We start from the raw sequence: 18,760 nt of genomic DNA on the forward strand, positions 1-18,760 counted from the left end.
TTTTTTCCCGCCCACAATGTATACACAAAATGGCGGCGGCGGTCTCAGTCAGTCATGAGGCGCCGTGCAGTGAGTGGGCGGGGCCGGAGTGGAAACGAGGCTGTGGGCGGGGTTGGCGCCTTGAACGTAGGTAACGTCAGTTGGCGCAGACTCTTTCTCTCTCGTCTTCTTCTCGGCGGCCGTGGTGGTAGAGCTGTGCGCTTCTCAATATGCCTCGACCAGGGATGGAGGTAAGTGGGGCTGCAGGACGGAGATATTTCGGGCCCCTACGCGTTTATACAGTGCGGACACTAGCGAATGTTCTCGCGGCGTCAGCGCTTACACGGGGCGGAAGGATTTGCTGCTTTTCGCGCTTTTTCCCCTAGGTGCCGGTGCTATAGCTCAATGGGACGTGTAGTTGTGTATTATATCGAGGCATAGGCAATCCCTGCCATAGAACGCTACAAAATCCAGAGTGCTGTGCACACCGGCGGGTGGGTGGTGGCGGCGTTTATAGCAGCGTCTAAGTCGCGCTGAGTTCTCCCATTATAGTATATTGTGTGCTCCCCCCCCCCCCCTCTCACGCCTCTGCGGCCTGCAAATGGCGGCTATCGTGAGGCGAGGAGATGCTAAAATGGGAGCCGGGGCCTACGTCAGGGCCGAGTCACGTGGGCGCGAGACAAAGCTCGTGCGCGTGTGAGGGGAAACCTGGGCGGGCGGGGCGCGGAGTGGGTCACGTGGTGAGGCGGTCACGTGCTACGTGGGTGAACGCTTGCTAAGCGTAACATGGCGGATATATCCATGTAGGTTGATGTTTGATCACTGCCAATGGCTAAAACACGGGCGCTGCTCCGATCTCTCTGGCTGCCTCCCCATTGCCAATGGCTAAAACACAGGCAGCTGCTCCTATCTCTCTGGCTGCCTCCCCATTGCCAGCTGCTGGATGACCTATTGGCCCTTAAATCAATTATTTACAACTTGGGGGGGGGGGGGGGGTAATTGCATAGATATAGAGTGGGTTTTTTTTTTTTTTACTTATTGATAAGGTAACCCTTAGGAATACCAGCAATCTAGAACAGCTCTGTCCCTTGTAGCATGTAAGCAGCTGCAGCCATCTATTTCTGGTGACATACTATAAATGCATTGAGGCAGATATATATATTAACAGCGCTTAGTCAAATATTTTACATCAAGCCCTGTGGACAAACAATGAACATCTCTAGACCCTATTGTTTGTATGGGGCCCATCTGTGAGGTCTGTAATCTGAGCAGAGGTCAGCCCATGGGGGAGGGGAGGCTGAGTAGCCATCGTCTTCTCTATATGGGTGTAAGGGGTCATTCACACATCTGCCTTATGTGCGTACATGGGTGGTGTTCTGCAGCCTGGACCTCGGAGCTCTCAGCATCATGGTTATATCGGGAGCTATTAAACAGTTTTAAAAAGTTCTCGCTAGTGTAAGGACGACAGTCTGTAAATTACCCCTTACCTTCTGCTGTACAGGTCTTTCCAACACCCCACTTAATAGACAATGTATAGTTCTTCTGTAGGAGGATTTTTTTTTTTTCTAGATAACTTAATATGCCTTTATTCGGCTTATGCCAAGTACTTATAATGTTAGTGGATTGTGTCTGTTGTAATAAAAAATGTTTGTTTGTTTTTTTTTTCATTAGGAACATTGGGGATCGTCAGAGGATGGAGTAAGTATCCAGGGTGTATTCACAGGCTCTTACCATCCCCTACATTAACATGATCACTTAAAGGTGTTTAAAAGTAATTGACTAGGTCTATAAGTGAGTGCATATTGCTAGGATACGCTGTCATTCACTGATCGGGGTGGGGGCGGTTACTAATAAAGATCCCTCCAGTCCTTAGAATGAAGGCATAACAGAGTTGGTTAAGCATTCTCCTGCGTCCACTATAAACATATGGGTTGGGCTGTTAGTATCCAGGAGATTGCACTCCTAATGTCTACTGTCAGGCATCTATAATTGGTCACCACCTCTGTGTTGCCCCAGGGTGATGCATCTTACGGACACTTGTGTGTTTAGGATATAGGTTTTAAATTTGGTACACTTCCTTTTGGTGGGAGTCCCTATAATGCGTGATCTGTCGTCCCCAGTAACATTCTATATATGTTGGTGAAATTAATATAAGTAACACTTTCCCCCCAAACAGGGACATGAACCTAAAGAACCTGAACAGTTACGGAAGCTGTTTATTGGAGGATTGAGTTTCGAGACCACAGATGACAGCCTGAGGGAACACTTTGAACAATGGGGAAAGCTTACAGACTGTGTGGTAAGTCATCCTATTGATTGTTAGCCTGCTGTGGACCTGCCCTGTACCATATCTTGATTGCCACATGCAGGTGTTGTGGGGATCTCAATATGGCACCCACCCCCTCATCTTGGATTTATACCTTTTGAGACAATAGAAAGGGAGTGAGGGTAGATATCTATCTTGATCCCTAGACAGCCCCTCTAACTCAATCATGATGCAAGCACTAGTGACTTGAACAGAAGAAAGCGTCCATTTAAGACCAAAGAATATTGTGTATGTGGCCAGTACTACAATGTAATTTTCTGTAGTGTATTAAGGTTTCAATTTTAACGGAGTGACAGCTTGACAGTACCTCCCATTCCTAGGCTGGGCTGATTTATTTATTTTTATTTGGCCTTAAAGGGAACCAATCACGCCGAAAATCCATCTTAAGATAAGGAAACGTGCTGGCACATCACCCAGCAAGTTTCCTAAACATCCCCCTGTAACCTCCGTGCCCCCCTCCATCAGTCAGTAATCTTACTTTGAAGAAGTCCCGCGCTGTATGTAAATTTCTGGCAGGTAGTCACGGTGAGCGGATTTAGTCAAGGTGGGCATGATCAGTCACAGGTACTGGGCGTCTGTATAGCTGTAATCATGCCCAGAGGGGCGTGCTTGAGGTCTGCCCTCCATCCATGTAACCTGGGGGCTTGCGTTTCACAGCGGCGGCACGCTGACGTCATCCGCACGCAGCGCTGTCATCTTCCGGAGTCCGCGTATGCGCAGTACGTCGGCGGCGTCTCCCGCCGTGCTGCGCATGTGCGGACTACAAAAGACGTCTGCGCTGCGTGCGGATGATGTCAGCGCGCCGCCGACGTGAAACGCAAGCCGCCGGGTCACGTGGATGGAAGGCAGACCTCAAGCACGCCCCTCTGGGTGTGATTACAGCCATTACAGACGTCCTGGACCTGTGACTGATCCTGCCCACCGTGACTACTTGCCAGAAATTTACATACAGCGCGGGACTTCTTCAAAGTAAGATTACTGACTGATGGAGGGGGGCACGGAGGTTACAGGGGGATGTTTAGGAAACGTGCTGGGTGATGTGCCAGCACGTTTCCTTATCTTAAGATGGATTTTCGGCGTGATTGGTTCCCTTTAAGTTTAGATGACTGTTACATTGTCATTCTCTCCCCTGCCCTAGATTTGATTAAAGGGAATGTGTTGGGTCCACACCAGGGACAGAGCAGCAGACACGGGCAGATAGGTGGTGGGTAGATAAAACAAAGAATTCCTGCATTATTGCTGATTAGCATTTGCAACGTTATTCTTGGAAGCTGCAGTGCCACAGCAATCTGCAGCTCTCTTCTAGGATCCTGACAGATTCCTTAATTATTTTATATAATTTTATTTTTTTCATGTGACTTCAGTAATCTAGTTTTTTTTCTTGATGGCATTATCAATGTGTTTGATGTCCTATTAACTTTAATACTTAGGTTATGAGAGACCCACAGACAAAGCGTTCCAGGGGCTTTGGTTTTGTCACCTACTCGTGTGTCGAAGAAGTTGATGCCGCCATGGCTGCTCGGCCTCACAAAGTTGACGGTCGTGTTGTGGAACCCAAAAGAGCAGTTTCCAGAGAAGTATGTGTTTTTCATTTGCTACTTCTCTGGCCGGCAATTTTCAGATTTCCATTTTGTGTTTACTACAATAACTTTTTAAAAATGTATTCTAGGATTCTGTCAGACCTGGGGCACATCTCACTGTAAAGAAGATCTTTGTGGGTGGTATAAAAGAAGACACTGAAGAGTTCCATTTGCGAGACTATTTTGAAACTTATGGCAAGATTGAAACCATTGAAGTTATGGAAGATCGTCAGAGCGGAAAGAAGCGTGGTTTTGCTTTTGTTACATTTGATGACCACGACACAGTTGACAAAATTGTCGGTAAGTATTTAAGAGGTCTAATTCATCAAGTCATTGTCACCATTTACGTGATAGTGGCTGTTTTTACGGTGCAGAAACCCTGATCAGGAAGCCCTTAATGAGAGGCTGTAAAAACGAGGGGGGGGAATCGAACTCTGCCTCCTGCAGGGGTGCTCCCAGCAAACTTCTCTTTAGCTCTGTGTGCGCGCACTAGTGACTTCACTTGTGCACCGCAGTGCTGGGTGGAGGTAGCATCTTGTGGCCTGAGTTATAATGTAGCCTCTGGCAACGAGTGACAGTCTTAAGCCAATGGCTCCTATCCCAGTCAAACACAACAGAGCAGTTAACAGCGCTCATAAGGAACACAGTTAAAAGGCCAGCGTCTTTGCCCGGAGGCATTCGCCCAGGCTGCCTTACAATGTGCATTTAAAGGATATGTATCTAGAGGAGTCGGGGTTCTATGGGACAAATATAGCACATTTCTAGGTTTCTTCTATCAATTTTCTAAAATCCTGAGGTGTATTCGTGCCCAATAGAACCCTGTGGGTCAGGAAATCTACCCAGATTTTCTGAAAGGAAATCCAGGTAAACTTCAGATAATCTCCCATTCTCTTGTATACAGTAGTTTTTGCTCTTAAAGTGAACTGTACAGTATACAGTGTAGGAAATACTATTAGCATTGGTACACTGAATTGGTACTAATAAACATAACATAAATCTGTAGATGGATTTGGTGTATTGAGTGGAGGTCAGCTTTAAAACTTGAATTTGTTAACATCTTAATGTGTTTTCTTTTTGTGTACTTTAGTCCAGAAATACCACACCATCAATGGCCACAACTGTGAAGTGAAAAAGGCCCTTTCAAAGCAGGAGATGCAAACAGCCAGTTCACAGAGAGGTTTGTTAACTTTTGTGTAATGACTATATAGAACTTTGTAGAAAGCAGCTGTTACAGTGTATTGTTTTTTTTATTAGGCCGCGGAGGTGGAGGAGGAAGCAGCTTCATGGGTAGAGGTGGAAATTATGGAAGTGGAGGAGGTAACTTTGGAAGAGGAGGCGGTGGTGGCTTTGGAAACAGAGGCATGTTGCACCTTCCTGTGTCCGTTTATGATGGCTGGACACTTAAATATTTATATGTATCTAATATGATTTCTCATTTGTAGGAGGCTACGGTGGTGGCAGAGGTGGTTATGGCGGTGGTGGAGATGGATACAATGGGTTTGGTGGAGACGGTAAGTTTAAATTCACATTTATGTATAGAGTGAAATATTGTATGTTTAGGACACGTGTGTGTGTGTGTGTGTGTGTGTATATATATATATATATATATATATATATATATATATATATATATATAAATTTATATATTACGTACACGCGCGTGCGCACTTAACTCTTTGAGGACCAGGCCCAAAATGACCCGGTGGACCACGCAAATTTTGATCTTTGCGCTTTAGTTTTTCCCTCCCCTTCTAAGAGCTCTAGCACTTTCAGTTTTCTATCTACGTGGGGGCTTGTTTTTTACAGTAATAGTTGTACTTTGAAATGGCGTCTTTCATTTTACAATAACATGTATGATGGAATCCCAAATATATTATTTATGAAGGTATAATTGGGTGAAATCGTACAAAATGCAATATGGTAACGTTTCGGGGGTTCCTGTGTCTACGTAATGCACTATATGGTAAGAGACTTGATACCATTACTCTATAGGTCAGTCTGAACATAACCATATGCAGGTTCACACAGATTCTCAAATGTTATATATATTTTTTTTTGTGAAGATCGGACGTTTTAATCACTTTTTATTTTATGTATAAAATGTAACATAAAATCGGTCAAATACGCACGCTACGGTATATTATGTTTATTTATTTGTTTAATGGGAAAGGGGGGTGATTTAAACTTATTGGCGGAGGGTTTTGGGGCAGTGTTAGTGATTTTAACTTTTATGCATCTTTTATGCATTTTAAGTCCCTTTGGGGGACTTGTACATTCATTACTTTTATTATTCACACTGATCATTGCTATGCCACGCTTTAAAGAGTTAATGTCACGCTGCAGTGTCATTAACAGTGAGGTGCCGGCCCCCACCTGCTATGAAGCGCACTCCGCTCCGGAGCGCACTTCGTAGCTCAGGACGTATCGGTACGTCCAGGGTCGTCTAGGGGTTAAACAACTCCAGACACTACATTGCCACATGTTAAGTACACTTTTCTACACAATTTCTTCATGTTGACTTTTCTGTAATCCAGGTGGCAGCAGTTATGGTGGTGGCCCTGGTGGTTACGGTGGCAGAGGCTATGGTGGTAGCCCAGGCTATGGAAACCAAGGTGGTGGATATGGCGGTGGCAGCGGTGGAGGATATGATGGCTACAATGAAGGCGGAAACTTCGGTGGTAAGTAGCTGCCCCAAAACCTCCTTTCGTTAAAAATGAACACGTTAAACGATTGCCTCTGACAAACTACATAGATTCTCTAGAACCTCTCAAAATGACCACGGTTCGATAGGAGGCGGCTTTCACAACTGGCAACATCGACTCATTTTGTACTGTTGTCAGATGGCAATATTTTGCAGACTTCTGGCACAGGTGGCAAGGCCCACGCGTCCCATGTGAAACCTTGCTGTTGAACAGCCGTGTCAAACTCAGGCCCTCCAGCTGTTAAAAGACTTAAATTCCCTCTATGCCTGGACAACTAAAGCTATGGCTGTCCAGGCAAGATGGGAATTTTAGTTTTGCATGTACACCAATACTGTAGAATATTAGAAACTTGTTTTTGCCAATATGGAATTCATTGTTTTGACTGTTTTGCCTTTATTTTAGGTAACTATAATGACTTTGGAAACTATGGTGGTCAACAACAGTCCAACTATGGCCCCATGAAGGGAGGTGGCGGCAGCTTCAGTGGAAGAAGCTCTGGAAGTGGCAGTGGCCCCTATGGTGGTGTGTAGTCTGGTCCCATTGTATCTTTAATGCTGTGACTTTATCTGTTAATATAACTTACCCTGGAATGTTATCCCTTATTCGAAGGATGGGGGATTTGTCTGATTGCAGGGGGAAGTCTCTTCGCCAGCTCCATAGATGCTGAAGGGAGCGGCAGCTTGAGTTGCTTCTCTTGAGTGGGGTCTGGGCCCCTTCTGGAAGGCAATGGAGGTCCCAGCACCCTCTGCAATGTTACATTTACACCCTATGCTGTGGATAACTTATTTATTGTGAGCTACCCATATTAATGTGTATATGGGCTAACCTTCTGTTATAGGTGGCTATGGATCTGGTGGTGGAAGTGGCGGAGGAAGCTATGGAGGTGGCGGAAGCAGAAGGTTTTGAGTCTACAACAGAAAAAGGTAATGTACAATGGTTGTGTTGTCTTGTGATAATGAATCACATTGGCTGAAGAAGCATTTGAATAATAATCTTCTTGTCCTATATCATTCAACAGGCTACAGTTCTTAGCAAGAGAGCGAGGAGTTGTCAGGAAAGCTGCAGGTTACTTTGAGACAGTCGTCCATGTGCATTAGAGGAACTATAAAATCTACTACAGGAGCAGCGATGATCCATAGTCAGAAAAGTTACCGCAGCTTATACAGGAGGCATTTCTTGTTCAGGACTGTAATAGCCTCAGTTTGTAAGCAGTGCAGCTGATGATTGATGCAATGTAGTGTTGATTTAGATGTACATTCCTGAGGTCTTTTTTATCTGTTGTAGTTTGTCTCCCGTTATTCCCATTACATCAGGTATACTGCCCTGTAAATTGTGCTAGTGATAGCAGGAATAAAGAATTGAGAAGATTTTAACTTTAAAAAATCATGTAGTTCAGTGTTTCCTCGCTTAACAGGGCAAAAACTATTGCTCAACCTAAATAAACATGCGTTTTTTTTTTATTCATGAGTTAATGTCAGATTATTAAAATTTATAGCTGTGTACCTGAAAGCCTCGAATGGTGCTAGCTCAGTGACCTACTGATAGTGGTATTTGAAGTGTTAATATGGTAACGTCAAGTTTCTGTTTCGGAGAATCAAAAGACAAAAAAGTAACTTTGTTTTAACATCAAATACCAGGCCTCTAGGTCTCCCCCTTGGCACAGTGACCTGTAGCCCTGTCCTAATTTTTCTTTTAATCTCTATGCTAAAACCAGGCTGCTGTAAGGTAACTAGGTACAGCATCTAACTACAACAGGTATCTGAGCTTAAAGTGGCACTACAGTAGACTTACTGATGAAAGTATCTAATGTGAACTGGGCTCAGTATTTTTCTTTTATGAACCTCTATTCGGTCTCAATTTTTTATTTACTTGCCAAGACTATAAAAACTTTATAGTAATGGACAGGTACTTTTATTTGTATAAGTGAGCTCATTTGTATGTTAACCTTCGATACCAGCTTGAGTCTTCTCCCGTGTATGTTTTCTAATAAAACTGGCTTGTATCTGTAAGCTTGCCTCAATTATTTAGCACAGCATTCTTCCGTGGAGAGCCAGCATTTGTCTCTGGACAACTGAAAGGCTGTTGTGCTTTTTTTGGAACACTTAAAAGGGGTTTTCTAGGGAGCAGAAAACTGTTGAAGGCTTCTGCTCACCACCTGATATTACATACCTTCTTAGACATAGAGGAAGTGGTCGTATATCCCGATCATTGCATAAAGACTAAGCTTAGCCTGCATGCAATGTACAATGGGTATTGCTGCACACCATCCACTCCTTTCTCAGAAAGCATGCTTCCAAGATGAGAAATCGCAGAAGGCTTCAGCAGTCTGCTGCTCCCCAGACAACCTCTTTTTAAAGTGTACCTGTCACTAAAACAAATTCTTGACATATCATGGAACACTCAGCCCCTGGCTTATTGGTAGAATGAGTGAGGAGAGAAGCGTGCAGCTGAGCACTTCTGTCACCAAGGTTTACATATGGAGTCTGTTCCATGTTCCAAGCCAATGTCTAGGTGTTAATACTCAGACCTTGATGGAGCAAAACGTTTGACAAGTCTTTAAGTGTAACTATGATTTTTCACTGGCAGTAGGACATGTTGTCAAAATCCTGCTGCTGCACTCCCTGTTCAGGTTTGAGTCGAAGACATAATTCTTCCCCCAGCAACCTTGTATACATTTCAGTTAATGAGGTTGCCACAAAGATTGTCTCCAGCGTGTGGTGGCAGGATTTTGACAGCGTGTCCTGCCTGTGGAGAATGATTGTTACCTTCACACATACAGGATCTGCAGAAGAATTAAAGCTGTGTTCAGTTATTTAGATCAAATCTGCAGATCTGCACCATCAAATCCGCTGCGATACAGTACGTGTGAAGCTACCCTTAAACAGCATGTCAGTTTTGTTTGTTTTCTTGCGTTAAGTGACTGTGCGTTTAATCCCAAAGTAACATTATGCAGTCTAGTGAGGACCCCAGTTAAGACCCAGATGTATAATCAACTAGTACCTTCCTCCTGGGGGGGGGGAATGAAAATTTATTGTAATGCTTTATGGCTTCTCGCTAGACTATATGCTCTTACATTTTTCATTTCCCATATGAAAGACAGTAGTGTAATTCCTACTGGATTGTATCGATGGGCACAATGCTTGCACTTCCGAGTTGGTGCTTTTATTCCTTAACAGCTTCCTCTGTTGCTCTCATTCTTGGTGCTGCTGCTTGCAAGATGCCAAAATAGAAGCATTTAATTGGCATGTTGTGGAAAGCTTATAGATGGCTGTTAGACTATGTAGAACAGCTTGGCCACACCTGCTTCTTAACCTGTGAATAATTTTCTTTCCCATAAAACATTTACTCTTGGAGTTTTGCTTCATGATTCTCCAAATAGTTTGTCTTGGTCCCTGAAGTATATGCAGCCCGCACTAGTGTTCTAATACAGCTTTGCAGTGGTTGTCCTTTACAACAAACCATGTTGATTGTCAGACACTGGACAACTGTGCCTTTGCAGACCCCACTGCCTTATGATGAGGTTGGGTTATTTCCACTGCCTTGATGTGAAAAGTAGCAGTGTATGCTGTGCTTGGCACATTTTAAAGAAGTCCAGTGGGTATTGTAAGTCCAATTTAGGTATTGCCCACCAAAAGTTGTACAAATCACCAATATACACTTATTACGGGAAATGCTTATAAAGTGCTTTTTCCCTGCACTTACTACTGCATCAGGGCTGTACTTCCTTGATAAAATGGTGATGTCACGCCCCGACTCCTAGAGCCGTGCGGACTGTGGCTGCTGGAGAGGATAATGGCAGAGGGATGCTTAGTGCCCTGTGTCCCTCTGCCATCATCCCCTCCAGCAGCCACAGCCTGCACAGCTCTGGGAGTCAGGTCGTGACATCACCATGGAAGTATCCATATCCAGGAAGTGAAGCCTTGATGAAGTAGTAAATTCAGGGGGAAAAGCACTTTGTGTATTTATGGTAATAAGTGTATATCTGTGATTTGTATAACTTTTATATACTTTGTATATACTTTAATTTTGCCGGGCTTTTCCTTTAACGGACAGGCTCGGACAGTAATGTAAATGACCCTTATAATTAAGATATTTACAAGCAGTCTAACAAAACAAATGTTTGTCTCCATAGTTGTTTTTAGCACCCTGTTAGAGCATTCCAGAGGTGGGGGTCGGGAGTCTGCTGCCAAGAGGGCAAAGTTTGCATATTTGGCAGGTCTAGTGATTGTAATGGCCACCATATAATGCTTCACTTCCCCTGTGGTGGTGGTGTAGGGTGTTGAACACTGGATGGTCCATTATAAGAGATGTCCTGTGATCAACTTTATTTTGAGGAAGCCCAATAAAAGGAATCTGACCAATACAATTTGAGATATAGGTAATGTCATGGTGCATGACAGGTATAAAATTTGTAGGTATTTCAGTTGACCATCAAACACCATAGATCATGTAGGAATGCATTTTTTGCCTCCTCGTAAGGCTTTTATATAAGTCAGCTGTATTGCTGTTACAACTGCACACTTATTTCCCTTACCTGAAGAAGTTGTCCCAATGCTATCAGAGATACGGATTGCAATTTCTTTGGTAAATGGTAATTTCCACATGTTTCTATCTAATATAAATAGTCTGGAGTTAAGGGTACCATGCTTAGCTTGCTTTGCCTACCATAAAGGTCTTGGTAAAATGTTAAGTAGCTTTGCACAACCCTTTAAAGCGGTTATTCAGCGCTACAAAAACATGGCCACTTAGTTCCAGAGACAGCCCCACTCATGTTTCCAGCTTGGGCAGGGTTTTGCTTCTCAGTTCCATTGAAGTGTATGGTGCTTAATTGCAAACTGCACCTGAACTGGAGACGAGTCGTGTTGTCTTTGAAAGAAATTGGCCATGTTTTTGTAGCACTGGATAACTGGTTATCCAGGATCAAAACTGCTTTCTTGCATAACAGTGCCACACTTATCTCCAGGTTGTGTGTGGTATTACTGTTAAGCTCCTTTCACTGTGGTAGAACTGAGCTGTAAACTGCCAAACTGAGAAAAGTGGTGCTGTTTCTGGAGGAAAGTGGCCATGGTTTTTTTTTTTTTTTTGAAGCCCCTTTTAAAGCAGACCTGTGGGCAAGGTTTTTTTGTGTATGTTATTGCCAAGGCTTTACAAGCCTGACCCTGAATCTGGGCATACCTTTTGTTTTGGTGGGCAGGAATCGCACTTAAAAGGGGTTATCCAGTGCTACAAAAACATGGCCACTTTCTTCCAGAGACAACACGACTCTTGTCTCCAGTTCAGGTGCGGTTTGCAATTAAGCTCCATTCACTTCAATGGAACTGAGCAGCAAATCCCCGCCCAAGCTGGAGACAAAGAGTGGGGCTGTCTCTGGAAGAAGGTGGCCATGTTTTAACGCTGGATAACCCCTTTAACTAGCTGTAAAACCCCACAAGGAGTTTCCCCTGGGCAGCAAAAGTCCAGCAAACTTCACCCCATTGACTTGTTAGAAACACCTCTCGGGCTGTTCATAACTATCCAAGAGGTGGTGCTCAATTTGCTGTACGTCTGCAGATTAGGTAATGACCTCAATGACTTTTTTTTTTAACTTTGTAATTAGTGTATCAAAATGTGATTTTTGTGCTGGAAGGTTCAATCCTTATGCACTGATTCAGAGTCAAAAATCCCTAGACAGCCATGGCCTTTGCTTACATACCAGTAACCTGCTGACGGCCCACTCTAAGAGCCTGAAACATAGGGTTTTCTGTAAGGGTAGCTTGACACATGCAGGTTTCATGCTGCAAAATCCGCAGGTTTTTCCTGTACTGTCATAAAATTATATATATATTATAATTTTATTGGTTTACATACTCACAGCAGACTTCATTTTGCTGCGAATTATGTAAGGTGCAGCTATGTAACGTAATACCAAGGTTGTGCTGGGTTAGGGTGCGTGCACACTACAGAATTGCCGCGTATTCCGTCGCTCGGGCACGTGGCGGCGCATTTCCGCCCGTGCCATAGACACTATGGGGCGGATTATGCATTCCGCCAAAAGAATTGACATGTCACTACTTTTGGCAGAATGCGTAATCTGCCCGTGCATAGAATAGTGTCTATGGCACGGGCGGAAATGCCTGCCGCGTGCGGACACGAGCGTCGGAATATGCTGCGGGTTATACGTGGCAATTCCGTAGTGTGCATGGACGCTTAAGTGGGATGGGGCAGTGGAATTAAATATCTGCTGTGAGTAAACCCATAGAAAATGACAGTACCGGGAAATGCAGTGGAACTCTGAAATCCACCAATTCTGAATGTGTGAAGCTACCCTAAAATAAAGTGTTGCTCATCTGTGGACAGCTATCACGCTTCGGTGTTCTGATCCCTGTAACTTTATAAAAAAAAAAAACTTTGTGCAGCCACATCTGAACAGTGTAGCTTATTGATAGTTTTGTTAAGCCCGGCCTAAAAAATAGTATTGTCAGTAATGTGAAAGGTCTGAGAAATGGAACAGTACTCGGCAACAGATACTGACGAATTGAAAGGTTAAGATCTGGTTTGTGAATTGCTTAATTTTGCTTTCCCCTCAGGTGTAAAGGCTGTATATGAACCTTATGGAGGTATGCAGGAAAACTTGCCCATGGTTTTCCCATAGTCCCCTCAAAAGGGGTTGATGTATGAGTTCCTTGTGGAAAAATTTAAAGACTGAGTAGTAAAATGATCCTTAAGTGCAACAAATCTAAAATGTTTAACAATGTATCAACATGCAGAGCCTTGATTTACAAAAGTGCAGGGTTTTATAAAAAAAAAATCCTAATACAGAATAATAGAATAACACTGATGTCTACATTGATAACTTAGAAAAATTGAGAACGGACATGAGTTCTTGGCTCCTTCTGGTTTTAGCTTAAGGCCCTATTCCACCAACAGATCTGACAGATTATCTGCCAAAGATTTGAAGCCAAACCCAGGAGTGGATTTGAAAAGAGGAGAAATCCAGTCTTTTCTATATGACCTGTTCTCTGTTTATAGTCTGTTCCTGGTTTTGGCTTCAAATCTTTGGCAGATAATCTGTCGTCAGATCTGTTGGTGGAATAGGGCCCTTAGATGAGTCAATTTAAGAGGTTTGTATTTGAGTTGAGCATGCTAGTCTGTTCGTTCGGCATTTGAATACTGGTGGCTGAAGTTTGATGTGGCACTAGGGCTGCATCCAACCTCAGCCACCAGTATTTAAATGCTGAGTGATCGGACTCGAGCGTGCTCATCCTGTGCTCATCTCTAGTTTCTGTGAAACGTACTAAAACATATTGCACTTTAGTAAATCTAGGTTGTGTTCCTAATGTCACAGCAAAATGATCACTTGAAGGAGTTTTCTGGTGCTTAGGTACTGAAGCCTTATCCTTAGGCCAGGCCATTGCTGTCTGACCCCTACCACCGACATAATGGACCGTGGCACTTTTGAGAGCTGCATCCCCATTACATGTATTTCGGCATTTTGGTGCCAGATACTGCACCTTAGTCCTGTTCGAGTGGATAGTACTAAGTTGTAGTACCAGTTACTGCCAGTCAACCACTGGTCTGACCTAAGGGTAGGCCAAGAGTTGGAAAACAAAGTACAAAGATACAGCTATGTTGAGTAGCTCAAACTTTAAGGAGGCTGCTCTATATTAGTTCATTGTATGGAGTTAAGTATAATCTTCTGTACTAGAATATTCTAAGCTGTCCTGCCTTATAGACCAGTGGATTACTTGAGACCTTTCTAGCACAGCACCTCTACCGCCATTACGGTATGGACTCAGTCAGCATTATTAAAGGAGTTACAGCAGGAACAAGAGCTGCAAGTTTCCAAGAAGTGAATGCAGGAGTTACTATGCTGATAGTGAGGAGCTTCCCCAAGACTAGTTACAGCTGAATAACGAAGACAGTCTAGGACGAGTCCAACATCATTTGGAGCCTACTAGAATGATAGCTACTGTACTACAGGTGTGACAGAAAGCCAATAGGTCTAGCATTGAGACCTGAAAGCAAGGGCCATAAGAATAGGTAAGGTGTGCTTTTATTCTCTACCCTATAGACTGCAGCTCTTATTATTAAGTTGTAATAACATCCCTTTTTGTTTCACAGGAGGCATGGAGTAGCTTGGTGAACACAACTATGGTTGTTCTCTGGACCTCATTATGAATGAGTAAGTGTGTTTTTGTGTCACTGTGTATGCTGAGACATCTGCACATCCACTTATGGTGCACTAAGAATAATATACAAAGCGCCTCAGGGCAACTACAGACTAAATGCTCTTGGAGAAACTGGTTTTTGAAGTCAGAATGCAGGGATTACATTCTGTTCCCTTTAGGGTTTGTCACACAATACAACCTGGTCCTGAGGCTGATGTCTGAATGGAGCAGCGTTCGCACATGAGCAGTTCTGCTTTACTACTTGTCTTTGGGAGTCGCCAGAAAAAGCTGAACACTATTTTGGTGGCTCCCATAGAGTGAATAGACCAGCAGATAATCTTTTCTGTTTTAAATGGCCCCTAAAAGAGTGCTTTTTATTTTTTCTGTGCAAAGTAAGGCTTTTCTAAGCTTCAGATCTGGCACAATGCTTCCTCACTCCCCCTCCCAGCACTGGCTTAAATAGGCAGCATCTGTTGGAAGCGAGTAACAAGCAGGGTCAGGGATAAAAGGGAGTGAGGAGGGGTTCTAGGTCTTTTTGCACCAAGGAATAAGATTGTTGTTCTACAGTGTGGATTCACACATGTGACAGGTACCATGTGTCTCCTTGTTCTCACTGCTGTATCAGCAGTTTAGAACATAAATGCCTGCTGACACTACCTTTTTAAAGGGGGTTTCTGGGCAGAACAGTCTAAGCTATCCACAGGATCAGTCATTAGTCACTGACTGAGTGGTGTTGCTGCCTTCCACCCTTGTCGATCAGTTGTCAGACGCCCGCACTACACAGTGAGTTGGCTCAGTTCAGTGTAGTGGCTGGACCTGGATACTGTTGGCATAAATAGGAGCTGAACTGCACTTGCACATCACCACTGTTCCCTGTGCAGTGTGGGTGCTGAACAGTTGATTGGTGGGTGTTGGCACCCTATCAAGTCTTGATCAGTGACACATCCTGAGGATAGCTTATCAGTCAGTTTTGCCTGGAAATTCCCTTAAACCCCTTAGCGACCATGACGTATCTGATACGTCATGGTGCCGCGGGGGGAGTTCAGAGAGGGGTCCCGCCGGGACACAGCTCTGAATGGTGCCGCTCCCGGCTGTTTTGTACAGCCGGGGAGCGCCTCTATTAGCCGGCTATTTAAGCCTCTAAATGCAGCTGTCAAACCTGACAGCTGCATTTAGAGGCTTTGCTCCGTGCATCCCTGGTGTCTAGTGGGGGGGGGGGGAGATCCGTTCTTCTGCCCGTGCCAGGCCTCAGCGTCGCAATGACGCTGATCCAGGCTCGGCAATACATTGCACTGGCCTGCAATGTAATAAAAAGCAATCAAAAAGTCTTATATGCGCAATCAAGGTACCAATAGAAAGTAAACATAATGGCGCAAAAAAATGACACCTGACACAGCCCCATAGACCAAAGGATAAAAGCGCTATAAGCCTGGGAATAGAGCGATTTTTAAGGAACTTGTGTTTGTTAACAATGGTTTAAATTTTTAACAAGCCATCACATAAAAAGGTTATACATGTTACATATCGTTGTAATCGTAACAACTTGAGGAACATGCATAACAAGTCAGTTTTACCCCAGGTTGAAAGGCATAAACACGAAACTCCCTGAAATGAAAACAAATTCCTTTTTTCAATTTGACAGCGCAAATGATTTTTTTCTGGTTTTGCAGCATATTGTATGGTAAAATAAAGTCTGTCATTGCAAATTACAATTGGGGTCACAAAAAATAAGGGCTCATGTGGGTCTCTAGGTGAAAAAATGCAAGTGCTATGGCCTTTTAAACATAAAGTTGCAAAAACTAAAAAATTGCCTTTGACCTTAAGGGGTTAAGTTCTATCTGATGCTGGAGTTGACCTTTCTCTGAAATAAATGCTACCATAGTTCTACAGTGACCTGCCTTTCCATCCTGGATCTCTGGTTTGCAAGGCTGCCTTAGCCCCAGCCTGGTGAGCTGTGCCAGTTTGCTTTACTGTGTTATAGGTGAAAAGGATTATTTCTATTCATACCGATCAATCCATTCTAAACACTGTTTAAGATACTTTTGACATTGGTTAAATTCAGCACAACCTATTTTGTACCCATCAGCCATATACTTTCCCCCCCCAGGTATTTCAAGGATGCCGTATACTTAGAGAATGTATAGAGAAGCTCCTGGATGTCGTCTGACTGGTGAGTGTAGAAGGTCAAGCAGCAGCTGACAAGTGAGCTGATCAGATTCTGTACATTATGTACTTACAGCAGACGCTTTCCATGCTCACATTACAGAAATCCCCTCTTGTCCTGAGGCCATTTGAACAAAATGTAATCCTGCTATTCTACCTCTCGCCTAGTTTACTAAAGCTTTGAATTTTAAGAGGACTGTCAGGTATTGGTTAAAATGTTCACTGATAGGTTGAATAACTTTCATTTTTGTCATGTTAGTGCATTCTGACGGAAGAATAATCTGTGACTACTTCTAAGCAGCAGATAGGTTGAATATTTCAGACTAACTCCTTTTACATAGTAAATTTGAGGCTGCATGATGTGTCCATATGTGTGTAAAAAAGTCACCTGATTTTTTTTCCTGTCCCAGCTGCTACTCATTCAGATTTATTAACCTGTTCCTGACTATAGACATAACTGTAAGTTCCTTTTTGCAGTGCGTTCTTGTACAGTTAGGCCCTGGGATGAAACAGGCGCAGGAGCTGTGCCTGTGTCATCCATAGCAGGTCCTGCCTCTCAGTGATAGCTGGGCATCCACCACTTCTGCCTAGTCCAGATCGCGACAGTTAACCCTCTAGGTGCTGCAGTCAGTGCAATGGCAGAATCTGTAGTGTAGAATACAGGGAAAATTATCCCTCTTTTCACATTGGGGCTGTGTGAAGCGATAATCTGGTTCAGCCCTAAATCAGAGCTGGATCAGCTTTGCCTATGACAGGCAGATTACAATGCAATGCAAATCTGCATTGCAATGTAATCTGCCTGTCATCAATCAGATATTGAAGTAAACACAAAAATATAGTGTAATAAACCTATAATATCCAATGCTAATGTAGGGAGAAAAAAATCACATCGTCGTGTGCATAATGACGCTGACAATAAAATTATCATGATTAAAAAAATTAAATGTAAGCATTTTTAAAATGTAAAGGAAAATTGTAAGGATTTCTGTCAAAATTTACCTCCTAACCTAAAGTACAATGTCATAAGCGAACTGTCTTGGAATCACTTGGATAAGTTATAGCATCACTGAGAACTGCATACAGTAAGACAGGTTAGATTTCAAAATTGGGCTCTGGTCCTTGAGCCCTGTCTTGGGGTGGTTTAATTTATATTTATATATTTCTGACACTGGAGTATCGCTTAATGCACAGTTTCTAGATCATTAAAGTTATAAGAAGCTATAAGAGAATAAAAAGCATCAGATGCTTCAGCCAAACCTTTAGTCACATCTACAAGGTCTAAGATGTACAACTACTCTGAGCATGGACTAAAATCTTGAAGTGTAACACAATATATTTCTTTTTATAATAAAAGAAAAATTGGTAATCATATACTTAGAGCAGTTTTCCTTTCTAATTGTCTGCCCTAAGATTGCCAGTGCTGAGGATGTCTGTGCAGCTCACACAGTATATCATTGAGGGAAAATGCTTTACTGATTTGTATATTGCTAAATATACTACGTTTTACCCATAGGTCTAAGAAAGTGGACATTACGCAACAGGAAGAAGGAAGACAATTTGTCACACTGTTGGGAAATCGATTCATTCTGGTTTCTTATTGTTTGTTTGTTTTTGTTTTTTGCAATTAAAAGGTTTTTATTTTTTTATATTTTGTGGGCTTTTCTTTTCTCCCTAATCTCTTCCTCATCCTATATTCAAAACAAGAACTTTGTCATAAAAATTTTATTTTTGTACTCGTAGACTTATCTTTAGCTGTCTAAGCATCATGGAAATTGTAGTTCAGAAACAGCTGGAGGGCTGTGAGTTTGACATCCCTGCTGTATGCATATAAGTAATGTTTGTGTCTGAAATTGTCAACAACAT

The 18,760-nt window shown here is 43.1% G+C and overlaps 1 protein-coding gene across 3 annotated transcripts; it reads left to right on the plus strand.

Moving 5' to 3' along the window:
• Positions 1 to 134: 134 nt before the first annotated feature.
• On the plus strand, positions 135 to 18,545 carry HNRNPA3 (heterogeneous nuclear ribonucleoprotein A3). 3 transcript variants are annotated; one of them, XR_011364532.1, is made up of 14 exons: positions 135 to 230; positions 1,651 to 1,677; positions 2,156 to 2,278; positions 3,736 to 3,882; positions 3,975 to 4,185; positions 4,973 to 5,062; positions 5,140 to 5,244; positions 5,328 to 5,396; positions 6,420 to 6,563; positions 6,990 to 7,109; positions 7,426 to 7,510; positions 14,688 to 14,748; positions 16,842 to 16,904; positions 18,411 to 18,545. XR_011364532.1 is itself a non-coding variant. In XM_069982999.1 (12 exons), exons 1-11 carry the CDS (start codon positions 210 to 212, stop codon positions 7,491 to 7,493), a joined length of 1,125 nt encoding a protein of 374 aa, XP_069839100.1. In that variant the 5' UTR covers positions 136 to 209; the 3' UTR covers positions 7,494 to 7,510; positions 7,606 to 8,047. The 3 variants fall into 3 exon arrangements, 2 of the variants coding, with proteins under 2 accessions (XP_069839100.1, XP_069839101.1); XM_069982999.1 differs by lacking the exons at positions 14,688 to 14,748; positions 16,842 to 16,904; positions 18,411 to 18,545 and adding an exon at positions 7,606 to 8,047 and having other exon boundaries at positions 136 to 230; XM_069983000.1 differs by lacking the exons at positions 14,688 to 14,748; positions 16,842 to 16,904; positions 18,411 to 18,545 and adding an exon at positions 7,606 to 8,047 and having other exon boundaries at positions 136 to 230; positions 5,140 to 5,202.
• Positions 18,546 to 18,760: the final 215 nt, after the last annotated feature.

This window comes from Dendropsophus ebraccatus, chromosome 9, assembly GCF_027789765.1.
Source record: "Dendropsophus ebraccatus isolate aDenEbr1 chromosome 9, aDenEbr1.pat, whole genome shotgun sequence".
NCBI classification, from domain to species: Eukaryota; Metazoa; Chordata; class Amphibia; order Anura; family Hylidae; genus Dendropsophus; species Dendropsophus ebraccatus.

What these genes read in the sequence shown, in the direction of transcription:
- HNRNPA3 (XM_069982999.1), top strand. Translation starts at nt 210, where the DNA reads ATGCCTCGACCAGGGATGGAG. An exon ending in CACAGTTGACAAAATTGTCG is followed by an intron (nt 4,186 to 4,972) that starts GTAAGTATTTAA and finishes TGTGTACTTTAG; the next exon opens with TCCAGAAATACCACACCATC. An exon ending in TGGCAGTGGCCCCTATGGTG is followed by an intron (nt 7,110 to 7,425) that starts GTGTGTAGTCTG and finishes CTTCTGTTATAG; the next exon opens with GTGGCTATGGATCTGGTGGT.